The following is a 21,283-nucleotide window of genomic DNA, read 5'->3' as shown; positions in this document are numbered from 1 at the left end:
ACTACTATACCCGTGGCCGCCCAAAAGTACTGACTTGTTGTGGAGGCTATATATCCAATCGCAAGTGCTATAGCATCCAGGTAAGCAGATTCACAAATTACAAACAAACAAACAAAGCAAACGACTACTATACCCGTGGCCGCCCACGCGCCTCGGGTAATGACTTACATAATACCATATACAGTGAATTGGGAAGGACTGACAAAGCGCGGAATTTTTGAGGGGCTTAAAATTAAGTCCACGAATATTGTTCTTTAATTAGAAGTATCTGCTGTAACGTGCAAAGATTAAAGGCGTGGCTTCCGGTAAGCCACGAGCATTGTGCAACATTGTGCAACTTTTAGAGGCCATTCCACGAAATAAGTGCCTCAAAAATTTCGCGCTATAAAATGTGGGTTGGAGGTACAAACCACAGGTGTGTGTGCTGATATCATAATAGTTTAAGAGCCTGGAATTTTGATTGGCTTTTTGAACGCCCACTAACCACTTCCTGTATAGCTTCCGCAGTAAAATTGTGCTGAGCTGGCACGCCCTTTTACATTGAAGTTATTGTAAAATCAATACGTTGCGTTTTTGCAGCCTCTGCATTCTGCAATGCATGCGCTATTATTCTAAATAAAGGAAGTTTGTGAAATATTGAAGTAAGAGCTACACAATGGTGTTTCTCCCAGAGAGTGTTTGTCAACTATCAGTGAGCTAGCTGGTCTTGAAGATACCTACTAAATACTATAAAATCCAAGAAAACATTACTAGAAGCCTATAGAAACAGTTCATTGATCTTAAGCAGCTGTAGCAGCCTACACAGACAGACACACAAACACACTATACCGTATACCTCGCTTGTGCATGCGCCCCGAGACATAATTATTAATGTATTCCTGTTATCATGCTAATCGAGACCTAGCTTGTTGTTCACAACACTCTAATTACACGAAACTTAACCCATAAATGTTTCGATTATTTGAGAACGAACACAGTGTACGTGCTTGCATGGTCTAGATCTGCTTATTTTTTGTTATAGGTACTTGATATTTTATACATAGTGAAGATGACAACAATACAATTAGGAAAATGATGTAAAATAATGTTAGAGTGGTAATGGTTCTAGGAATGCACGGGGAGGAGAGGAGCTTGACTCTTTAAGCTTGATTGAATAACGACTATCCAGCAAAATCTTAAAGAGAGAAGCATAAATTATCTAAGTACACTGTAATAGTTATAATTATCATGTGTATATATATAATTATATAATTACATACACTCACTTTGTCAGGATTGCTACACTCAACAGCAAGGGCCAGTGCAGGAATCTCTGGGAGAACCACACACTTAACTAAGTCGCTCCTTTGAACAATTTCGCTATTACCAAAATCTATGAAGAGAACCTGCATAAAAATAGCTCTATCAAACTCTTTTCAAATAATAATAAAACTCACTTCAAAATTATTGTCCACATGCTTTACTACGGCACGACTCCAGGTCCCATCAACATAAAATCGAGCACAGCAGGACTCGTTGATATTAAAATGGTCATCCAAATGCACATAATCTGAACTTTGTTTTTCAGCTTCGTAGGCCACTCTTTTCACTGTTGCGGCATTCTCTGAAGAGACAATAAAATTTTTCATACGCAACGTATATGGAAGTATACTGTTACAGTACCATGATGTGCGTGAACATCAATTGAAAAATACAGTGTACAAATGAAATCCCACACCCACTGGCCAGCATGCTGAATTCTCCTGCAGTATACTAGGTTTATCCCCATACTAGCCTCGAATCCACCAATTAAAATACGGTCTGGTATCTATTGCATAGGGGATGCAACTGAGCTCCCCAGAATCTGATGACTATAGTAAACCTTTGTCGCAAACTATAGTCTATAGTTTTTTTTTGTCTTCTGTGATTCGTGTCTTGTGACCTAATTTGCGTTATCGAGAAAGCTTGCACACTAGCTCTCAACTACCTCGTCGTATGATTGGGTTATCTTGCAGTTGGAAGCACGGAGACTTGCCATAGCCTGTACAGGAATCATGGACTGCTTAAGCTAATGAGACAGTAGTTGAAAAATAGTAGGCTAGTTATTAGTAGCTATAATTATATACTTATACTCAACTTGTAGGCGATCTTCGAAGGCGACTAATCGTTGCTTTAGAGTTACGATCATTCCCCGGTTATAATAATAATCAATCCCAGTAAAAAGTTGTATTCGTTTTGCCACTGTGCAATGAAGCTCAATGCACGGGGTGAATGCTCTATATGAGCATCTTGTTAATAAATTGCGAAGAGTTCACTAACGCTTTATACATCCGACATGCGTGCACGAATCACTACAAGTACTATAGTATATGTTATCACGTGAGCGCAATGACATCAATGCACTGAACTTGTAGTGATTCGTGCACGTATATAATTATAGTGTAGCAAGTGTCTAGCTACATTCTCAGCAAACATCATAAAGCTTTGGATGGCTGGATATTGATGACAATCACTCGAAGTAAAAAAGCATAGACATGCAAAGAAAGCTTTAGCTCGCCATATTTGCTGTTCTATAGTCCTTCGATCAATGCTTCATAAATCTTCTTGTTAAGGCTGCTGAGGAAGATATTCCATGTGTCGTACTTGAATTCTTAAATTCATTACTTGTAGCGATACTACTCTGACCTGACCTTTACACATGAGATGTTATCCAAAGCCCCTTTTATACGACACCTACATGTAATCCGGTCAAATCTTTTTTATGAGTAGTGTGCCTTGAACTATTCATCACTTGTAGCGATTACTCTGACCTGACCACACCCACTATTTTCTTTTACACATGAAATGTTATGTAGACACTACTAATGTTATCAGGAGTGCATGCACTCCTGATGTTATCTAAAGCCCTTTTACACAGTCCTAATCCTATCTAATTGGCATAGTAAAGCGACCACTAATTAGTTATTACATTTCTGCAAATATTGGCCTTGGCTCAGAGGAGGCTGGTCATGAAGCCAAAAAGTTAATAATAACGTCGTCTTTATTAAAATACTTGAACCTTGAACCTACTTTTACCAAGCTCTTTTCTAGCCAGCAGGCCACCATTTCATTCTTGGGGGAAGATGTGACATAGGTGAGCTATACATTCACTCTACAGTACGGTTGCTCCTACTTTCTAAACGTCAGAGGTCAATTTGACATGATAGAACAACGACCTCTGTGTGAGGTCACATCTTTTAGAGACTGCATGCTTTATCTGGAGGGGCACAGTAGCTAAAAGTTACAGCAGCAGTAACATGAAGGGACTATTTTATCAAAAAATCAGGGCGCGACAAGCAGTCACACACTTGCAAATTAATTTACTGCACAAAACATAAGCTCACGTGAATTCATTAGTGACCTTTTGACCCTGTCCAACCTCCTCTGGGCTTGGCTTACTCCACAAACATGTACACAACACCTGCCCGTTGTGTTTACTTACAGCTAAAACCGCTTCTGACACAATCTGAACCACCTCCTAAAATAATTATATACTAGCCGTATAATTCATAGATGGTATCGGGCTGTGGAAATAAATAATTATGTGTACAGTGGCTCCAGTAATGACCACCTCCGAAGAGCAACCACACGCTTTAAAACGGCCAAGAGCTCATGTCCAGATAGATAACAATATGACCCCAACGTAGGGCCACCTAGAACGCAATAGTTAGATCGCAAAGGGTCAAATGTTCTGCTCATTCGCAAAGGTTTTTCAACAGCAAAATATTCTAGGTAACAGCCAAAAGGCTGTTCCCCAATGGTGTACGTTTTATGGAGGTTCCACTGTTTGAACACGATAATGATTGTACTTACTTACCATCAGTGGCAAGGTGTCCATACACAACAGATCCATTCACAAATGTTACTTGAAGTGTAAAAGGGTCTTGGGGCATAATGGGTTTGAAATACTGAGGAAACGTTAGAGCACGGCCAACATCCCCCTGTTCAGGATGCTGCAGAGATATCTCTGCCGTGTCACCAATGGCTCCCTGAAAGAATTATCACAACATCAGTCTTTCCTAATAATTAATATTCGTAAGACATAAACTATTGTTAACCAACAAATCACCAATTCATGTTATAATTCTACAGTATTTATAATTCTACAGTTTAAAGATTTAAGCCGTCCTTACATGGACATCAGCAGTGAGTCCAGATGAGGATAGTAGTTGGTAGAACAGAGGCAATTTGTTAGCTAATATTTGAGCTTCGATTCCTTTTAATACACATTTCACAGCCTTTGCAGGAATTTTGCACATTGACTGAGGAATAGACAGAAGTTTAGACGTCATGATTTTATGAGTGTCTCCATAGTCAACATAGCAAATTTTGACGTGGCTACTAGAACACTTCTCAACCACAACAGCACGATACCATTTGGTGTCATTGGGGAATTGTGCCAAACAAGCATCTCCACAATGGAGTGAAAGTGGAGAATCATTGATTTTGGTATTACTTGTAGATGATGACAGTTGTTTCAAGAGTTGTGCATACTCATCATCATGAAAGACAATATTCAAATATTGAGTAGTGGATACATACGTGACTGAGCACGGAAGTGATGAACCTTTTGCAGGGAGCTGTGAAGGAGAAATGCACATCGGTTTCTCTGAGCGTCGTATGCTGCTCCTAGGACTCATTCCGGTACCTTTTTGTGATTTTGAGCTGCTGTCAATAGTCAGTAGTTGTGAAGGCGGGAGTGACACAGATCTTGTAGCTATATCAGGTGGAGGGGTTCCATTGGACGGGTGCTTTTTCCGTGACGGGCGATTCCATGGTTGTGCTGACTGTGACCTTGGTTTACCTACTAATAGACGTTTCCCGGGTGGTTGTTTATGTGCCAAAGAGTATAGAGGCTGACTCGGTTGTAAGGATGGATTGGCTTCTACGTGGGGTAATGAACTATGTTTTTGACGTGGTGATGGCCTAATCGGTGGACTCGACGACGGCCCATGTTTTGATGATGTGGTACTAGGTTGTGGGAACAGACAAATTGCTGGCTGTGTTGAGGACAAACTTGCTGCTGAGGGTGATCTGGTATCATGGTCCGAGTTAGGATTTGACACAGAAGACAACAGATCGGCAACAATATCGCATACAGTATTCACCGGAACTACTTCATACCTACCATGAAAGGAGCATGGGCCATAATCAATACTACAATATAGTTATAACATGGGCATGAGGGATATAGTGTACAGAAGCACGTGGGCTGAGTGCAATATATGCCATGCATCTCGACATGTGTTATAACTAGTTTATATCCTGAGGGCATACAGGGTGTCACACAGGATTTTGAATTAGAGGGGGGAAATGAGAAAAGTAACCAGAAAATGTTGCTAAAAAAAGGTCAACTGTTATTTCAATACCCAGCTATGGACACTCAGTCATAATTGAAAGGGGGGGGGGGGTTGGAGCTAGGGAGGATATCCCCCTTCCCCCCCCCTGTTGTATGACACCCTGGCATAGCAAAAATGTTGCTAAAAAAAGGTCAACTGTTATTTCAATACCCAGCTATGGACACTCAGTCATAATTGAAAGGGGGGGGTTGGAGCTAGGGGGATATCCCCTTCCCCCCTCTGTATGACACCCTGGCATAGCAACATAACACTGTCTTAGTAACACAATAAATAGAACTACATAAAATGACAGAGACAACCCTAGACACAGTTTCATCTCTAGATGAATTGTGCCAGTATCTGCAGCATATAAGATTGGTATGGACCAACGAATGGCTTGACACAAAGTTTCTGGTTCCAACACGCACTACTTAGCCCCACTCCACGCCTGCTGCTGCTGCAAAAAACAGCTCCACCCACCACTGCTGTTTGAACAGCCCTTCCTATAGACTCGCAAGCCACTCCCTTTTCTCTGAATGGACGAGGGCGGGAGAAAAGGGACTGGTGACTCTGGGCTACAGCTTGTGTAAATCAGGAATGCTATTAAATAATGTCACGTGCAAATTATGCAATTTATTCTGATGCGTCAAAGCAGAGTCAAAGCTAAAGACAGGTACATGTACACAGATCTATCTAGCCAGCCTTTTGATATTATCCAGAATAATTAGGTGTGCCACAACTTGTGGATTAGCATGGAACAGCTGATGAACGTAGAAATCTTGGCAGTCCTTCTTTGAACCGAGGAGTGGCAGTGATTTTAGACAGCTTGCACAAGTCTGACTACTCTCAATTCAATTGCTGCCCTCTGCCATTATCTGTCTTGTATTGTACAGGTTATCAAAAGCCTTGGGCAACCAATAACACACTGACTTTCGGCTGCCAGTTCTCATCATATAAAACTGAAATACAGCTAATCTCTGCTGGTGTCTTAGATGACTATATCCTAGCTGAATGCCTGATGTCGTTATTACTTCATCAATATTCTCTTTTCTAGCACTAGCATCCATTCTCAAACTGTAGCTAAGAAGCCCGCGATCACTTTGCAGGCTACGCAATTCTACTTAACCTCACGCAATTTTTGGATCACGTGGAAAAACCAATGAATAATCTCTACCCAAATTCTGGTAAAGACAGAAGCTATAGCCCAGAGTCACTAGTCCCTTTTCTCCCTCCCTCGTCCAATCAGAGAAAAGGGAGTGGCTTGCAAGTCTACCCTCCCTACTGTCTACCCTCACAACCAAGCCAAAGAAGCTCACCTCTACACTGCAAAACAGCTCAAGCCGCTTCTAGACGCTTAGTGCTATGGTGAAGCAAAATAATTATTGAAATACATATCTGAGCCATGATACATCACGAGGACTAGGAACACAGAGTTTGGATTTAATTCGTGGATTTGCTTTGTTCGAGTTTTGCTTTACTTGGAATGTTATTGCATTTTCAGAAGAGTGTGTAGTAAAAGTTGTCCATGGAGTGTTGCTACTCATTTATTTTAGTAGTTAGCTCTGCACTAGAACACTAGCTATTGGGTGAGAATAGAGCTCTACTGATGCAACAGCCATCAATTTTAACTTTTAGACTTTGTACTTTGCCTTACCACATACACCATCAACATATAATGACATACACTAGCTAACCTTCAACTCCGACACAAGCAACTAACCTTGCCATTCCCTGATTCACCAGCAGAGTACTGAGATTGACACCACTATTTATCTCAATCATCTCCACATCCAATGGGTGGTCAACAAAATTGCAACTTGCCACACCCTTTCCAATTACATCCTTTACAACCATAGTCCACAGCTTCCCTCCAATGTGTTCATTGAAGAAATCTGCCACATTCTCTGGCCACGTGTCTTCACTCTTCAGTGGTTTCACATTGTGCAGGGAACAATGGATGGCCTGCACCTGGGTCCTTCTCAGCTCATGATGCAATGGGTAAACTGTTGACACTATATCGTCGTTCCCAAAATCTAGAAATAATACCCGTATTCCTTGCTCACTCGCATCTGTAGGTAGCACTTATATAGATGCATGTAACACATACTAATGGCTACATACCGACAACTATTCCTCTGTACCACATCTGGTCAGCGGTATACTGAGCGATACACAGCATTCCTTTGCGAGGAGACCCAATCGGTAGTTTGTTCCTTGCAGCAGAGCGACGCGTTTGCTCAATCAGCTCTTCCAAATCAGATAACTGAGCCTTCTAATGAAAGATAAATTCACGATGGTAACGAATTTAACAGTAAATTGGTATAATTTAATGATGATTCTGAGGTCCGTCACTTCTACTTACGCCATACACGTACGTACACACTGTGCAAAACCAATACACGCAAGCAAAAAGTGAAAGTAATAGTAGTACCATACTCACCCGAAAATATGCTCCCTTCATATTTAAGCCCCCCCCCTCCCTAGCAATATGTTGCAATGTTATCATCATATATGTACGCACAGCTAGTAGTGCTAGAAATTTATGCCTGATACAACTATCATACTACAGTAGAACCTCGATTATCTGGACACCTTGGTTCCAGAAGCAGGCCGGAAAAGTGAATATGCCGGATAATCGAATAGATAAACCACGCCTTGATCCACCCACTTTATTGATAAACAGCAGTGCCACTGGTTGTCTGCGCATGCGCAGAAGATAAGCAGGCATGTCTCCATGGTAAAAGCTGCAACGCGCTTTTACCATGGAGACATGCCTGTGCATTTGAGGGACACGCCCACTAGGAAGTGTTGCCAAGTTTCTTGTGTAAACTGGTTAGCTCTGAAGATAGCTAAGCTATATATAGCTAGATCGAATAAATAATTATTGCTCCTATTTGCAAATATAAGAGACAAGGACAATCTTCTCTGAATCTCTGTTGAAGACTTTGTAACAGTGACCAGGAGCAACCTTATGATGCACACTCTTGACTTGTATACTTTCTTTATACCTAGCTACTTTACTCATGCATTAAATGTTGTATATTGTTGTATTCAAGAGCTGGCAGGCCTCAGACGCAGACAGATAAAATACTTAGTTTCGGCGTAACAATGCAAACACCGAGGTGGGCTTAATTCGAGACAAAAAACTACTGTTTTCGAAATTAAGGCCACCTACCTGTTGCCTGTAGCTGCTTTGTAGCATGCAATTAGGGTGGGTGTAATCTCGGTATTGCTATTCGTGTGAGCGGCTACCATGTCACATAAACTTGTATCGCATAAAATTATTGGATAATACCCATTGAAATCGCGGCGTTTAATCGAAGAGAAATAAATTTATCGCATCAATAAAAACAATGCATCATTTTATGCTCTTTCTAATACTACGGTAGCACGGCCGAGTGTTTTAAAAATTTATACAGGCACATATCATTATAATTATCACGACGATTTTTACCTCAAAGCTGCGTGACCGTGAAATAAATAAAAGTACGAAAGAGGCAGTACGACTTTTATTATGGGCACAGTGTTAGTCAACTCACAATGTGAACAAAGAAGTCATAAGGGTTTTCCGCGACAGGTATCTCGACCTCTCTGGTGTCACCACATCCTAGTGTACAGTGAGGAGTAATGCCATCTTCGCTCAACTTCGGCAACTTCCACAAGCCACGAACGGCTAAACCCATAGTGACCAGCGTAGCACAGAGTGAGACGTGTCCAACATTGCTTTGGTAGAGTAAGTCTACCAGGAGAACACCATTCAATGTCCAGTTGTGGATCTGGAGGACACAAAAGTGTTAACCCACATGCACACTTATAGCCAGATTTAATACAACTAACATTCCTGTATCGATTGGACATTCTTGTGAGCGAACACCTATTTTTCGAAAAGCAAGAGACGGAATGGATTTTTTTTAATCTGCCACTTGTAGCCGATGTATACAACAATAGAATATTTAATAGCAGGTCTTTTTCGGGGGGCATTACCATAATACGGTAGTATCAAGTTGCAGCTATTCCCTCATTATGCCTCGGTGCGCATGCGCAAGCGAGGTATACGGTAGTGTGTTTGTGTGTGCATTTGTGTGTCTGTGTGTGTAGACTGCTACAGCTGCTGAAGGACCAATGATACTTTGCAAATCCACGAATTAAAATCTAAGAAAACATGGTTCTCGAGTTATGCCTACAGTGAAACCTCTTATAACGGACTCTCTAAATAGCGGATCCCTCTGTTGTAGCGGACAGCATGCCTTGTACCAACTGCTTTTACTATCTAACTAGTGTACTTGCAACCCCGAATAGCAGACACCTCTAAACTCCGGACAACGGACACGGACAAAGGGTGTGGCTATAGTCAGTAATTATAGATCTACAAGAATGGCATCCCCTACCTGCTGCTCCACATGGCAGTGGGAGTTCTCAAGATAAATGCCAGTAATTTGGACCCCCTGTTGGGGATGTGTTGCTGCTAAAAGAAAAGCCAGTAGAGAGGTCTGCAGTTCCAGTGTGCACTTGAAACAGGATGACATTGTTGGTCATGCTATCAAACAAGTCATGGCTTTAGGATGCAATAATTTTCTATAATTATGTTTCAGTCCATCCACCAGTTTAAACTAGTACACCACACTCATTGTTGTACATACATCACATGTGAATGGCGCTGTAACAGATTTATATGCTTTTTGGTGCTTTCCTTGACACATTAAAAATGTGTTTTGGAAAGACATCGTTTTGGTTTGAGCGTTTTATGCAGCTTTCGTTCTGAGCTTGCATTGGATTTTCTTCCAGAAGGATGTTGCTTAGCCCATAGCCCTTGGCAATTGTCTGGTGAGAGGATCACTTTTGCTTTGCAACTCTTTTGTAGAAGAAAGTTTAATATGCGACTCTACTGAGCAACACAAATTTACAACTAAATTCAGATAATTGTACATCTCTCTGCAAACTTTAGTACATGCCAGAGCTAACCTTCATCTTAACTGAATCCATTGAGGCAAAATTGGAGAACACAGACACAGCTTCTCTGGTCCAACTGGAGTGTCTATACGATCCTTCCTTGAATGGGGATATGTTTGCTAGGGCACACCTACTGCAGAGTGGCGGTACCAACAGCAGGTGGCATGGGAGCTGCAGCATGCTGTGTGTGTGCAAGTTGTAACTATTTACATCATTACTAGATGCATGCAAAAGGCTCTGTAGTACAGTAGAACCTCCATTATCCGAAACCTCGATTATCCGGCTTGCAATTTTCTTTTTAATCAATTCAGAAAAATAATGGGCGTGTCCCTGAAATGCGCATGCACGGTGCAGTGTTACTATGGAGACAGGCCTATATATTTATCTTCTGCGCATGTGCAGACAGCCATGTGGCACTGCTCTTTATCAATAAAGTGATCAAGGCGTGGTTTATCTATTCGTTATCCAGCCTGCCTCAGGAACCAAGGTGTCCAGATAATTGAGGTTGTACTGTACGCACAGAGATCAGACCAGCACTCTAACTTGCAACAACATTTTCCTGTCCAAAACGTTTAACTGCCACTCTGCACCAGTTGACAGGTAAAATGGAAATGCCTACACTTACCTATTGCCTCCTAAGTCAAAAACAATAATGCATTGCTATGAAAGCATCGTTATACCTCGGTGGAAAGCTAACTGCATGTGGAGCTAATAATAATTTTGCTTGTTTCTAGTTAAGTTTTCTTGGATTTTAATTTGTGGATTTGCGAAAATAATGTTCTCTTCTCGGAATACCATTGCAACCTTTTCAGAAAAGTGCAAAGCAAAACTTGTCCATTGACTGTTGCTACAAACCGTACTCTACTTATAATAGCTAGCTCTGCACTAGAACGCTATTGGTAGGTGCAAGAGTGAGAAGAGAGCTAGCTCTCCTAGCAGCATATTTTACTTATGGCATCCTTTTTAGCATCATGGTCAATCATTTCCCACTCTTCGAGTTTCCTTGTGATTACAGATTAGCCTGCATGCAGCAAAATATGCAAAAATGTTCATATCTGCGTGTATTAGCAACTTTATGCTATATGTACATGTATACACATCCACCGAGGAATCAGCACCCGCGGTGCTTTCATTTTATGAGGCAGTCATTAAGACTTCGAAGAACGTTAGCATCCTTTTTAGGAACCACGGGCATCATTTCCCACACTTTTGCACTATTCTGTTCATCCAAGTCCTTCTGTATTCATATCAATTAAGTCCGGATAATCGAGGAAATATTAATTGTACATACACTTCGCGTCCTAATTTAAGTATTAACGTACCTCAACAAACCCACATCCTCTGAGTTACCATAGTCAACATACTTCACTGTCACTGAATGGTTCCCAAGGCAGCGTGTTACACTGGCTCTGTACCATTTCCCATCCTGGGAGAAAATTGCAGCACAAGGGAGACCTGCGCAATCAGTGAAGGGATCGACTCTTATTAACTTATCAGGACACAATGTACCGTGAAAACACTTGATAGCACTCTATTGCAGAGCGAAGAATAACTAAATGTTTTTCTATGAACGAGTTTGAAGAGACTGAAATGGCCATCAAGGTAGCCATAAGTTGAGATACGAAATGTTTTTTTTTTTTTTACAAATTCACGAATCAAAATCTAATAAAACAGCCTACAACGGCTCTTTCCTGTGCTTTAATTGTAACTGTCGAGAGGCATAGAAGTGGTGATACACACACATTGCCGTATACCTCGCTACGCATGCACCACAGAGGCATAATGATAGAGGCCATTATAATGTACACAGCTAATACAGAGTAAGACTTACCTATATAAAGGTCATCCGCAGACAAAAGAACAGAATGGTCTTCTACATGTAGCTGAGCCATGATTTCAGCCACTTGTGCCTGTTGCTGTTGAGTTTGGACATAAAACTCATCTAGGCTCTCCATATGTGTAACCAGTACATCATCTGTACGAGTATTAATGTACCGTATGGTAACTTTCGAGGGACAACATTTTCACATTTCAATGACAAAAATGTGTGTGCTCAAACCAACGTAAGTGTGCTATATATTCTATAGATGAATATCTCGGAATTCAGAAAATTCTGGCCTAGAAAATGACTCCTTACAGTGTACAGTGTCAGGCATGAGTACCTACTTGATTTCATAATGAAATACGGGTGCATGCTGATGCCTCGGTGAGACGCCAAACCTTTACGACATGAAGCTACTAACTGCATGCACGCATTATAATTAAATACACACATAATTTTATATTATTTGTATGCAGGAGGGAATGCAATAGTTAACTTATATTGTATCAATTCTTGCTCTGGACAACTGTGATGCAAATCACTGTACGTACCGTATATCAGGTAATTTTCATGGGGTAAAAAATTGGAAAACAGTGATTTTCGATTTTCGTGAGTATTAATTTCATTTGACTTCATTGCTTGCACTGCATTGCTTGTGTTACGGTAAGCCACGCTTAGGTTTTCGTGGGTAAAAAAATTTCGTGTAGGACAGCTTGCCCACGAAAATAATAAATTTTTTACCCACACGAAAATTACCCACTATACAGTATACACAAACCCATCAATAATACAAGCGACTGTGATAAGAAAACAAACTACAAAGCATGCACAGTTAGTATGTGTGCATCTCTTATTGAGTTGTGCTTCCTAACTGTTTCCAAAATGGTAAATGGAAGGTGTACTCAGTAATAACATTGACTGACATAATTATTAGAATAACACAATTGATACGAGATTCCTTACCAGCTCCTTGTATGTCCACGGCAACTTTCTTGTGCTGGGTGCTTGAGTCAGTTGTATCACTCACAGGAGAAGATGGTGTAGCTGAGCGTCTTACCTCAGACCTTTGACCAGGAATCTCCAAGTGCTCTATGAAAGAATAATTGTATTGATTGCTGAGCCACCAAAATATACGGAAGCCATTTACGATGAACAGCAACACTTCGCTGACTCATCAAGTGGCACAACATTGGAGTGCATGTAATAATGTAAACGTATACTGGGTATCGAATGCAAGGGTTGATTGAAAACAAAAGATAGGCATAGGCATGCAATTTCGCATGTTTCAAATTGATAAAATATCTTATTAATTAATTTTCAGTTAAAACGCAATAGCTAGGGCATATATACAGTGTCACTCGCAAATAACTAATCATGTATATTCAAACCTAACAATTATACGCTAAGTTGACTCGTATAATTATACTACCGTATTACTGGAATGCTTTGCGAGCATCAAACATTTGCAAACTTTGCGATGGTTGATCAATTCGCAACAATAAAATCCGCAAAACGTAACTAGTAAATACACACAATCATTGCCAGAACGCAATAGTTAAACGCAATAGTTAGATCGCAAAGGGTCAAATTTTCTGCTAATTCGCGAAGGTTTTTCACCAGCAAAATATTCTAGTAATACGGTAATTGAGTTGAGTTCGGCCCCGGAATAGACCCTCAGGGTATGCAAAGCAAGAGGCTATAAACTGCATGAATATTTCACAAAGTCCCAAAAAATGTTGTTAACACTCACATTCAATGTGACATGACATGATTACTAAAGTCTATTTGCGTTGAGTTCGCCCGAAATTCTATGGTCAATTATGGATTCATTTATGTTTTAAGTGGTTAATAAGACTTGTCAAGTATGCCAAGGACTTCTACATGGAAAATGCTAACTTTTAGCCGCTGGTTGACGCTTATCAGCTCTACTGCATATAGATACAATAATTATATCATATGGTATAATTATGAACTTTGAATTTCAGTAAGTAAACTGTATATATGACAAAAATTAATTATGACAACATTATGACAACATTATGAAGGTCAACCTCAACACAAATAGACTTTACTTCCACAATCCATATACCGTAATTGATGTAATTACAGCGCCAGAAAAATTAAATCCACTTTTGAGTGGCGCATTTTTAGAGCACAAAAAATTGCGTTCAGCCCAAGCTGGCGCCTAAATTATGGTGGCGCTTATGTTCAACAGCTAGTATAGAATTTGTAGAGAAAATGGGCGTGGTCTAGCTCAGTTTCACTTGCTAGCTAGCTGCACCGTTGAGAGCTGAATGACTTGTGAACAACGTTGATGGTTCATTGACTGTAGTTATGGGTTAGACAACTGTTTAGAAGTGAAGGAAGTCAAAGATGCAGGATGATTGTCTTGATGTCTCAAAATTAAACAAGCCTTTTTATAAGCGCCAGAAAAAAATAATTCCAACAACGGTTGGAGGACCTAAAAAATTATGCTAATGCTGACGTGGCGCTTAAATTATGGTGGCGCTGTAATTACATCAATTACGGTAAGTATCTAAGCCAAAAGCTAAATGCGAATCACCTGTGACCGAAGAGAGAGATGGATAAGGAATTTGATAAGGAAACAAGCTACAAACCATGAACACATTGGTCAGTTAGTATGTGTGCATCTCTTATCGAGGTATGCTTCCAACTGTTCCCAAAATAGTAACTGAAGGTGTACTCTGGAACAACATCGACTGACATACAGAATAACACAATCGATACGTGATTCCTTACCAGCTCCTTGTATGTCCACGGCAACTTTCTTGTGCTGGATACTTGAGTCAGTTCTATCACTCACAGGAGAGATACTTGAAGATAGTGTAGCTGAGTGTCTTACTTCGGACCTTTGACCAGGAATCTCCAAGTGCTCTATGGAAAAATATGCTGATTGCTAAGCCACCAAAATATTCACGATGAACAGTAACATGAAGTGGTATAAGCATATAAATTATTATTATAAATTATACATGTATATATATAATTATAGTATGTGTATGTCACTAACAGGTTTTGAATACAGGTTTTTTTATTTTGCGAATAGTGAGTTTTCGCAAAGATTGCCAACAAAAGAGAGGCATAATTATACAGGCATTGTCGCATTTTGACCTTTGAGATCATAGGAAACACTGTACCCGTACCTAGATATTGGCATAGTGGTTAGATACTGGCACAGTACCTACCCAACTAGAGTACTAATTTAAATTAAGTGCAAACCCTCGGCTGGTGACGTGACATGATTATAAAGAAACCATATAATGCAGTGCATGTAGTGATGAATATCATGTATGACTTATTAGCACACCAACTCAGGAGCTATACCAGCTAGAGGCATGCTGAAACATTTGAAAACAAGGTTTTATACACATTTGGACTAGGATAACAGCAAAGAAGCCTGGAGTCGAGAAGTATGGCTCCTGGAGTAGGATCCCAGAGTCAGCTAACAGATACAACTGAACCAAACACAATTTTAGCTTTCTATTGTATCGACCCTTTTCCACAAACAATCAGTAATTGTTGGTTTATGTTTCGAATAATAGCCGCATACAGCTTGAATAATTATATTGGTGTTTCAAATAATAGCTGCGTTTAGTAGTACGCAAAAAGCTTCTTGGGTTTAGCTTGCCTTTTCTGCGAAACAAAGACTTAATTCTTTGCAAAATCTGCCAAATTTTAAGCCTTAGTTTTAAGTTTCCCTATGTACAAATTGTGATTCCTGGTAAGCCAAACTGAGCGGCAGACACACAGACAGACTGACAGACTACTGTAACCGAGGCCGCCTGCGCGCCTCGGGTTAATAACCGTTAGAGTTATTTAGTGGTAAGCAAAAAACGTTTTTCATGCGTCTGGTGCATTCCACAGCCGACCACAAGTAGTTGCAAACTAGTTGTCCTATAAAAGGAGTGATGTGTAAGCGGAAAGGAATGCAGCTTCGCTGAGTCAGCAAAAACGAACAATTAGTGAAAGTTTAAGTGATATCTGACCTCTGGGCGTGGCAAACGACTAACCATGTAATCAAAACCTGATATACGTACATGTATGTCGTACGTACCACTTCCACAATCTAAACCAAAAGCTGTGAATCACCTGTGACTGAAGAGCCAGGGATGGAATCTCTCTCATCAGTGACGTCAAGATACTTACGATCCACTGGGCCATCTCGACATAGTAGAGCCGGCCTGCAAACCAAATCATGCACATGTACATTGCCTCTCACTATTATAATTATATAGTAACTATACGTGCGCAGAGCTCCATGCAACTACATTTTTCTGGTTTTGGTGATATTATTGTATGCATACTACCGTATTACTAGAATATTTTACTGGTGAAAAACCATTGCAAATGAGCCAAATCAGCAGAAAAGTTGACCCTTTGCAAACTAACTATTGTGTTCTGGCAAGGATAGTGTGTATTTACTTTAGGCTTTGCGGATTTTATTGTTGCGAATTGATCAACCATCGCAAAGCTCGTTTGATGCTCGCAAAACAATACGGTATACCAACACATAATGATTGCCACACTGACACGTATGCATAAAGTACAAAGTGAGTGTATATACCCCTTGTACTCCGGATCAAATGTCAAGCATCCAGATTTAAGAGCACACTTGATCGGTGACACGCTGAACCTGCAACAATGCGGAGAGGCAGTAAAAGCTACACTAATATTATGTAACACACTTGATGGGCTGGTGATTGTCCACGTCCAGTCCTTGTGGAAGATGGTGAATATTTGAGAGCTTTAACAATATGTTTTCTCCATTCTCGATGATATGATTGTCACTGTCAAGAGCAGCTTTTGTCTCCCTCACTGCTGAATTCAAAGACATCACATGACTGTGCACAACCCTTTTCTGTGGGGACAGTCAGAGCGCATACATATGTGCAGCAAACAACAGAATATATGGTGTTGATGGTACCTATAGTCAGCGCATACATATGTACAGCAAACAACAGAATATAATAATTATGGTGTTGATGGCACCTATAGTCTATAGCTAAACAATACCAGTTTGCACTCACAGCAGTTTGCAGTGGTCTGCCATACAAAGAAACAGCCTTGATGAGCTCCCTCAGAACACTAGACCCTTGCGTTTCCAGTGCATTGTGAAGCAGAGCGAAGCACGCTGGCACGGACTCTGCACTGCTTTCTAGGAGACTAGATAAAGACTTCAGCTTGTCAGCGAGAGTCTAATAGAAATGTAAACAAGGTATGTGGTTTGTTGATACAAAGCCAATACAGAAACATTAAGCACACCTTTTCTGTTTCGAACATTTTAGCGAGGGTATCACTTGCAGACTCCAACAAAGGGGCAAGCCTCTCACGATAATCACTGGCCTGCAACAAAATCAACCCGTTTAATTAATACCTACGATATCAAGAGTTTGTGACTATTTCAAGAACTCGGTAGGCCCACACGCGTACTTCTAGCTTACTACATTACTGTATAGCCATAAAACAAAAACCACTAACCAAATCATGTAACCTCTTGATACTGTGATCTCTATGTTTTTCCAGCAAGCAGTCAGGACAGATAAGAGTCTTATCTGTCTCACAGTAGTGAGTATGGATGTTTCCAGGGTGGGTTGAGCACGGACTGGGAGTAGTAACAACCAGAGAGATTGGGGTGCTGACATGAGTCCTCATTGATCGAGAAGATGAGTGGACCTGGGGGAACAGCAGAAAAACGACTACATATTTATGGAGCTAGTGCACAAGAGCAGGTCAAGCGTCTGCTATATAGCTTTGGTGGAGGGTTTTGTACTCGATCGAACAGTTGCCTCCATTTTGTCAGCATAGCGCTGCGTTTACAGCACAACACAATTTTTTCATGTTTAATAACGCTTACTCGATTATAAGCGTATCTTGATTTTAAACGCATACGTTTTTGTACTGGTTGGGATGGTGGAAATGGGAAACCTTAAATCCCCCTGACTAGCATTTTGGTTCTACAAATGTAGCTATGAAATCCCATAAAATAATTAAACATGCAAATGTGAAATTGTTAGTTGGCCTGTTAGTTGGCCGGGGAAAGCAATAAAAGTATAATACCCAGAGCCATACGTCAATCCGTAATATAATTATTTGATCCACAATGTTTTTTTTTCTAAATGAGACGAAAGCACCGCGGGTGCTGATCGATGCCTCTCGGTGGAGGTGTCAAAGCTACATAACACAAATCTACTTAGCTATTAGCAATAGCTTCATGATGAACATCTTAATTTTGCTGCATGCAGGCAGAACCCAGAATTTCTAAACTCAAAGAGTAGGTATACACGTTGTTATCCTGCGTTAGCTGGTATCTGGCTAATGGTTAGCGCATGCGCAAGCAGTCCATACCAGGCCCACTCTTTGAGGAAGTGCGGCCTGGGATCGAGGCTACATTCTATTAAGTTCCATATACATGTAGCTAGTACAGCCACACTACAGTGACAATCTCTAGCTACTTGATTAGTCAGGTCAAAAAGAGTGGGATTGGAAACGCCTATCTGGCCAATGTAATAGAAACTAATTTCGATCACAGGAAGCCCTACGATATTGCGGAATATGTCTCTCATTAGAAGTCTTCTTTCGTGTGTGACGTCACCGTAGAAACTGGATTATTAGCGCATACTTGACCGTAAACGTAACTTTGTTTTAAGCGCATGCTCAACTGTTGGTTTTTTGCACTGGAATATACATGAAATTGTACATGCACATGTAGAGCTCTGCTCTTGACCCCATTACATTAGTCCACACATTAATAATCCAGTTTCTACAGTATGGGACACATGAAATCCATAATCGAAAAAGTCTGCACTCGAAACCAAGTATAACAATGTAGGTTAGAAATGAGGCTGTCTACTGAGCATGCAGTAGCACATGCAGTGATGCTCATTGAATTCGGTCAGCAACACTATGCAGTTTAGTATACAATTCATGTAATCAGGAGCATATGAGGGGATGGAGCGGGTCTTACTATATGCATACAACATTGCGGATTCACTATCGTCAGGAGTACATTAAGTGTAGTGTACTGTACTCCTGCTATCGTTTACACTACATTTCCTTGATTGTAACGTGTAAGTGCTCTGTAAATGTGTGGTTGATAACGCATTTGATCTGATAATAGTGAAGAACACAATCAGGAGTGCATTTTCATGCACTCAAAACAATGAGCAGCACTTAGCAGTAAGAAGTTGCTGCTTGCTGTTAAAGTCCTTCATTTGTGGGTGGGTAAAATATTCATGGTCTGCAATATTCGTGGTCTGAGCTCCAACCACGAAAACTTTTGTCCCCGGAAATTACCAGCTATACGGTATATGGCATGATTTGTACATAGCAAAGACGATACAGATTCCGCGTAATAAGACGCTCCATCCCCTCATATGCTACTGTTATTGTCTAGACTCACAACCAAAGTTGCACATAAAACTCACAACGGCAAAACAAGAGTGGCAGTACACTCCTCCACACTTGTCACACTTTACATTTGCAGTTTGACTACACTCTTCACAAAAGATCTTGGGAGATGCATCTGGTAAAAACATACAAACTAAACAATCAAGGACAGGAATACGTGCTACTGACCTTCATCATCAATATTCGTAAGGCACGCAGAATCACTTAAAAATTGCTTTAGAGTGTCCATTCTTGCACGGATGTCCCTGGGCACACTGGGAATAGGTATTAGTTAGGTGTGCGCAACTGTTGCTGGCAAACTGGAAGCTACCCAAAATAATGGAATGCCAACAATTGTTGGACCATTTTTTTAATCCTAAGCTCAAGAGTATACATAACGAATAATTAGGCTGCCCACATAATTTTTTCAAATGTAATTTCAGTATCGCAGACCGTTTATTACCTGATCAATCCCATGCGTTCTGCTGTCAAACCACCAAGAACAAATAGGTTAGCTGGTAATTGCTCTCGCGGTTTTAAGTGACTGTGCATCGTGGTAGTGACACCACATTTAGGACATGCAACTGATTCTTTCCTGTGTCTTGTTTTTTGAGTCACACAAGCTTCACAAAGGTTACATCCACATGTTAATTTTAAAGGGACATGATCTGAGGTATAAAATAACAGCAACATTAACAGGTAATCCCAATAGCCAGCCCAATGATAAAAATCAATCTTGAGCAATAGATGTACTGACTTACCTGTTAGATTAAACATTGCTCCACAATTAAGGCACATACCGGTACCGGGCAAAATCTGAGCCATTTTAATTCAAAGAAAGACAAGCTTTTGGCCACATGCAGAGGCCACGTGTGGGCCGGGTCCCCACGCCCACTTACGTGAAGCGTTACGATCAGATTAGCCTCGATCCCAGTCAATTGAGAGCGGCCTGGAATCTAGGCTACGATCAGATTAGTTGGGGGGAGCCCGACCGTCCCTGACGGGAGGTCGGGTTTCAAGCCTATATATGTCAGGATTTGTCTTGCTGAATTATGTAACACGCTGATAAGCAGCTATGAATAATCATTTTATTCTATGAATATTATTATTCTGAAGTGGGTGTTAACCATTTTATCTTGCTTGAGGTTGCGCAACCGGATGTGACACAGACCACAGTAGAAATACTGCAATCTGATTGGGCTGCAACTATAGTTGCAGCAAAGACAAATCCAGACATAGGCTAGCCTCGACTCCAGGCCGATCCGTCTCCAATTGAAGGCTAGGTCGCCTTTTTTCAACATCGTTCTATTAAAAAAAATCGGCCTGGGACCGAGGCTAGACATAGATCTACTAGACGTCTACCACAAATTAACAAGTGCTGATGTGGAGGGCCAAAGCTAAATAACATAAAGCAAAGATACTATGTATTAGTAGCTTTTATACACACATTGATTATAATTATCATGATGAACATTTCTGCATGCAGAATCCAGAATCATCGCAGGGAAACTCAAATAGTGGGTAATGATCGACGATGATTGTTATTAAAAACGATCGATGCCAAAAGTTCAAGTCTAAAATTAATGGCAAGTCAGCCCAGAGCCAGCCTTGCAGCTCTCTTCTCACTCTTGCAGTTACCAATAGCTAGCGTTCTAGTGCAGAGCTAACTACTAAGAGTCTAAGACTAAGTAGAGTAGCAACACTCGGTGAACAAGTTTTGCTACGGTAGGACTCTTCTGAAAAGGCT

The 21,283-nt window shown here is 40.7% G+C and overlaps 1 protein-coding gene across 2 annotated transcripts; it reads right to left on the bottom strand.

Annotated features, from left to right (window-relative positions):
* Positions 1-1,005: 1,005 nt before the first annotated feature.
* LOC135335227 (tudor domain-containing protein 1-like) lies at positions 1,006-20,439 on the bottom strand. Of its 2 annotated transcripts, XM_064530647.1 has the most exons (23): positions 20,298-20,439; positions 20,000-20,204; positions 19,726-19,811; positions 19,575-19,672; positions 17,629-17,823; positions 17,413-17,493; positions 17,178-17,345; positions 16,836-17,008; positions 16,715-16,783; positions 16,240-16,331; positions 14,890-15,024; positions 13,093-13,218; positions 12,139-12,282; positions 11,630-11,762; positions 10,320-10,488; positions 8,897-9,133; positions 7,479-7,629; positions 7,078-7,426; positions 4,152-5,142; positions 3,836-4,007; positions 1,437-1,603; positions 1,266-1,385; positions 1,006-1,174 (listed from the first exon to the last, which is right to left on the bottom strand). In XM_064530647.1, exons 1-23 carry the CDS (start codon positions 20,359-20,361, stop codon positions 1,088-1,090), a joined length of 4,212 nt encoding a protein of 1,403 aa, XP_064386717.1. In that variant the 5' UTR covers positions 20,362-20,439; the 3' UTR covers positions 1,006-1,087. The 2 variants fall into 2 exon arrangements, with proteins under 2 accessions (XP_064386717.1, XP_064386718.1); XM_064530648.1 differs by lacking the exons at positions 1,006-1,174; positions 1,266-1,385; positions 1,437-1,603 and having other exon boundaries at positions 3,898-4,037.
* Between the last annotated feature and the right edge of the window lie 844 nt (positions 20,440-21,283).

The sequence above is a fragment of the Halichondria panicea genome, chromosome 4, assembly GCF_963675165.1.
Source record: "Halichondria panicea chromosome 4, odHalPani1.1, whole genome shotgun sequence".
NCBI classification, from domain to species: domain Eukaryota; kingdom Metazoa; phylum Porifera; class Demospongiae; order Suberitida; family Halichondriidae; genus Halichondria; species Halichondria panicea.
Note: the sequence above shows the minus strand (reverse complement) of the source record. Positions and strands in the feature narration are given on the sequence as shown.

Coding starts and splice junctions, on each gene's coding strand:
- LOC135335227 (XM_064530647.1), bottom strand. CDS start 20,361: ATGGCTCAGATTTTGCCCGGTACCGGTATGTGCCTTAATTGTGGAGCA. Junction 20,205..20,297: donor AGCAATGTTTAATCTAACAG/GTAAGTCAGTAC, acceptor TTTATACCTCAG/ATCATGTCCCTTTAAAATTA. Junction 19,812..19,999: donor GAACGCATGGGATTGATCAG/GTAATAAACGGT, acceptor ACCTATTCCCAG/TGTGCCCAGGGACATCCGTG.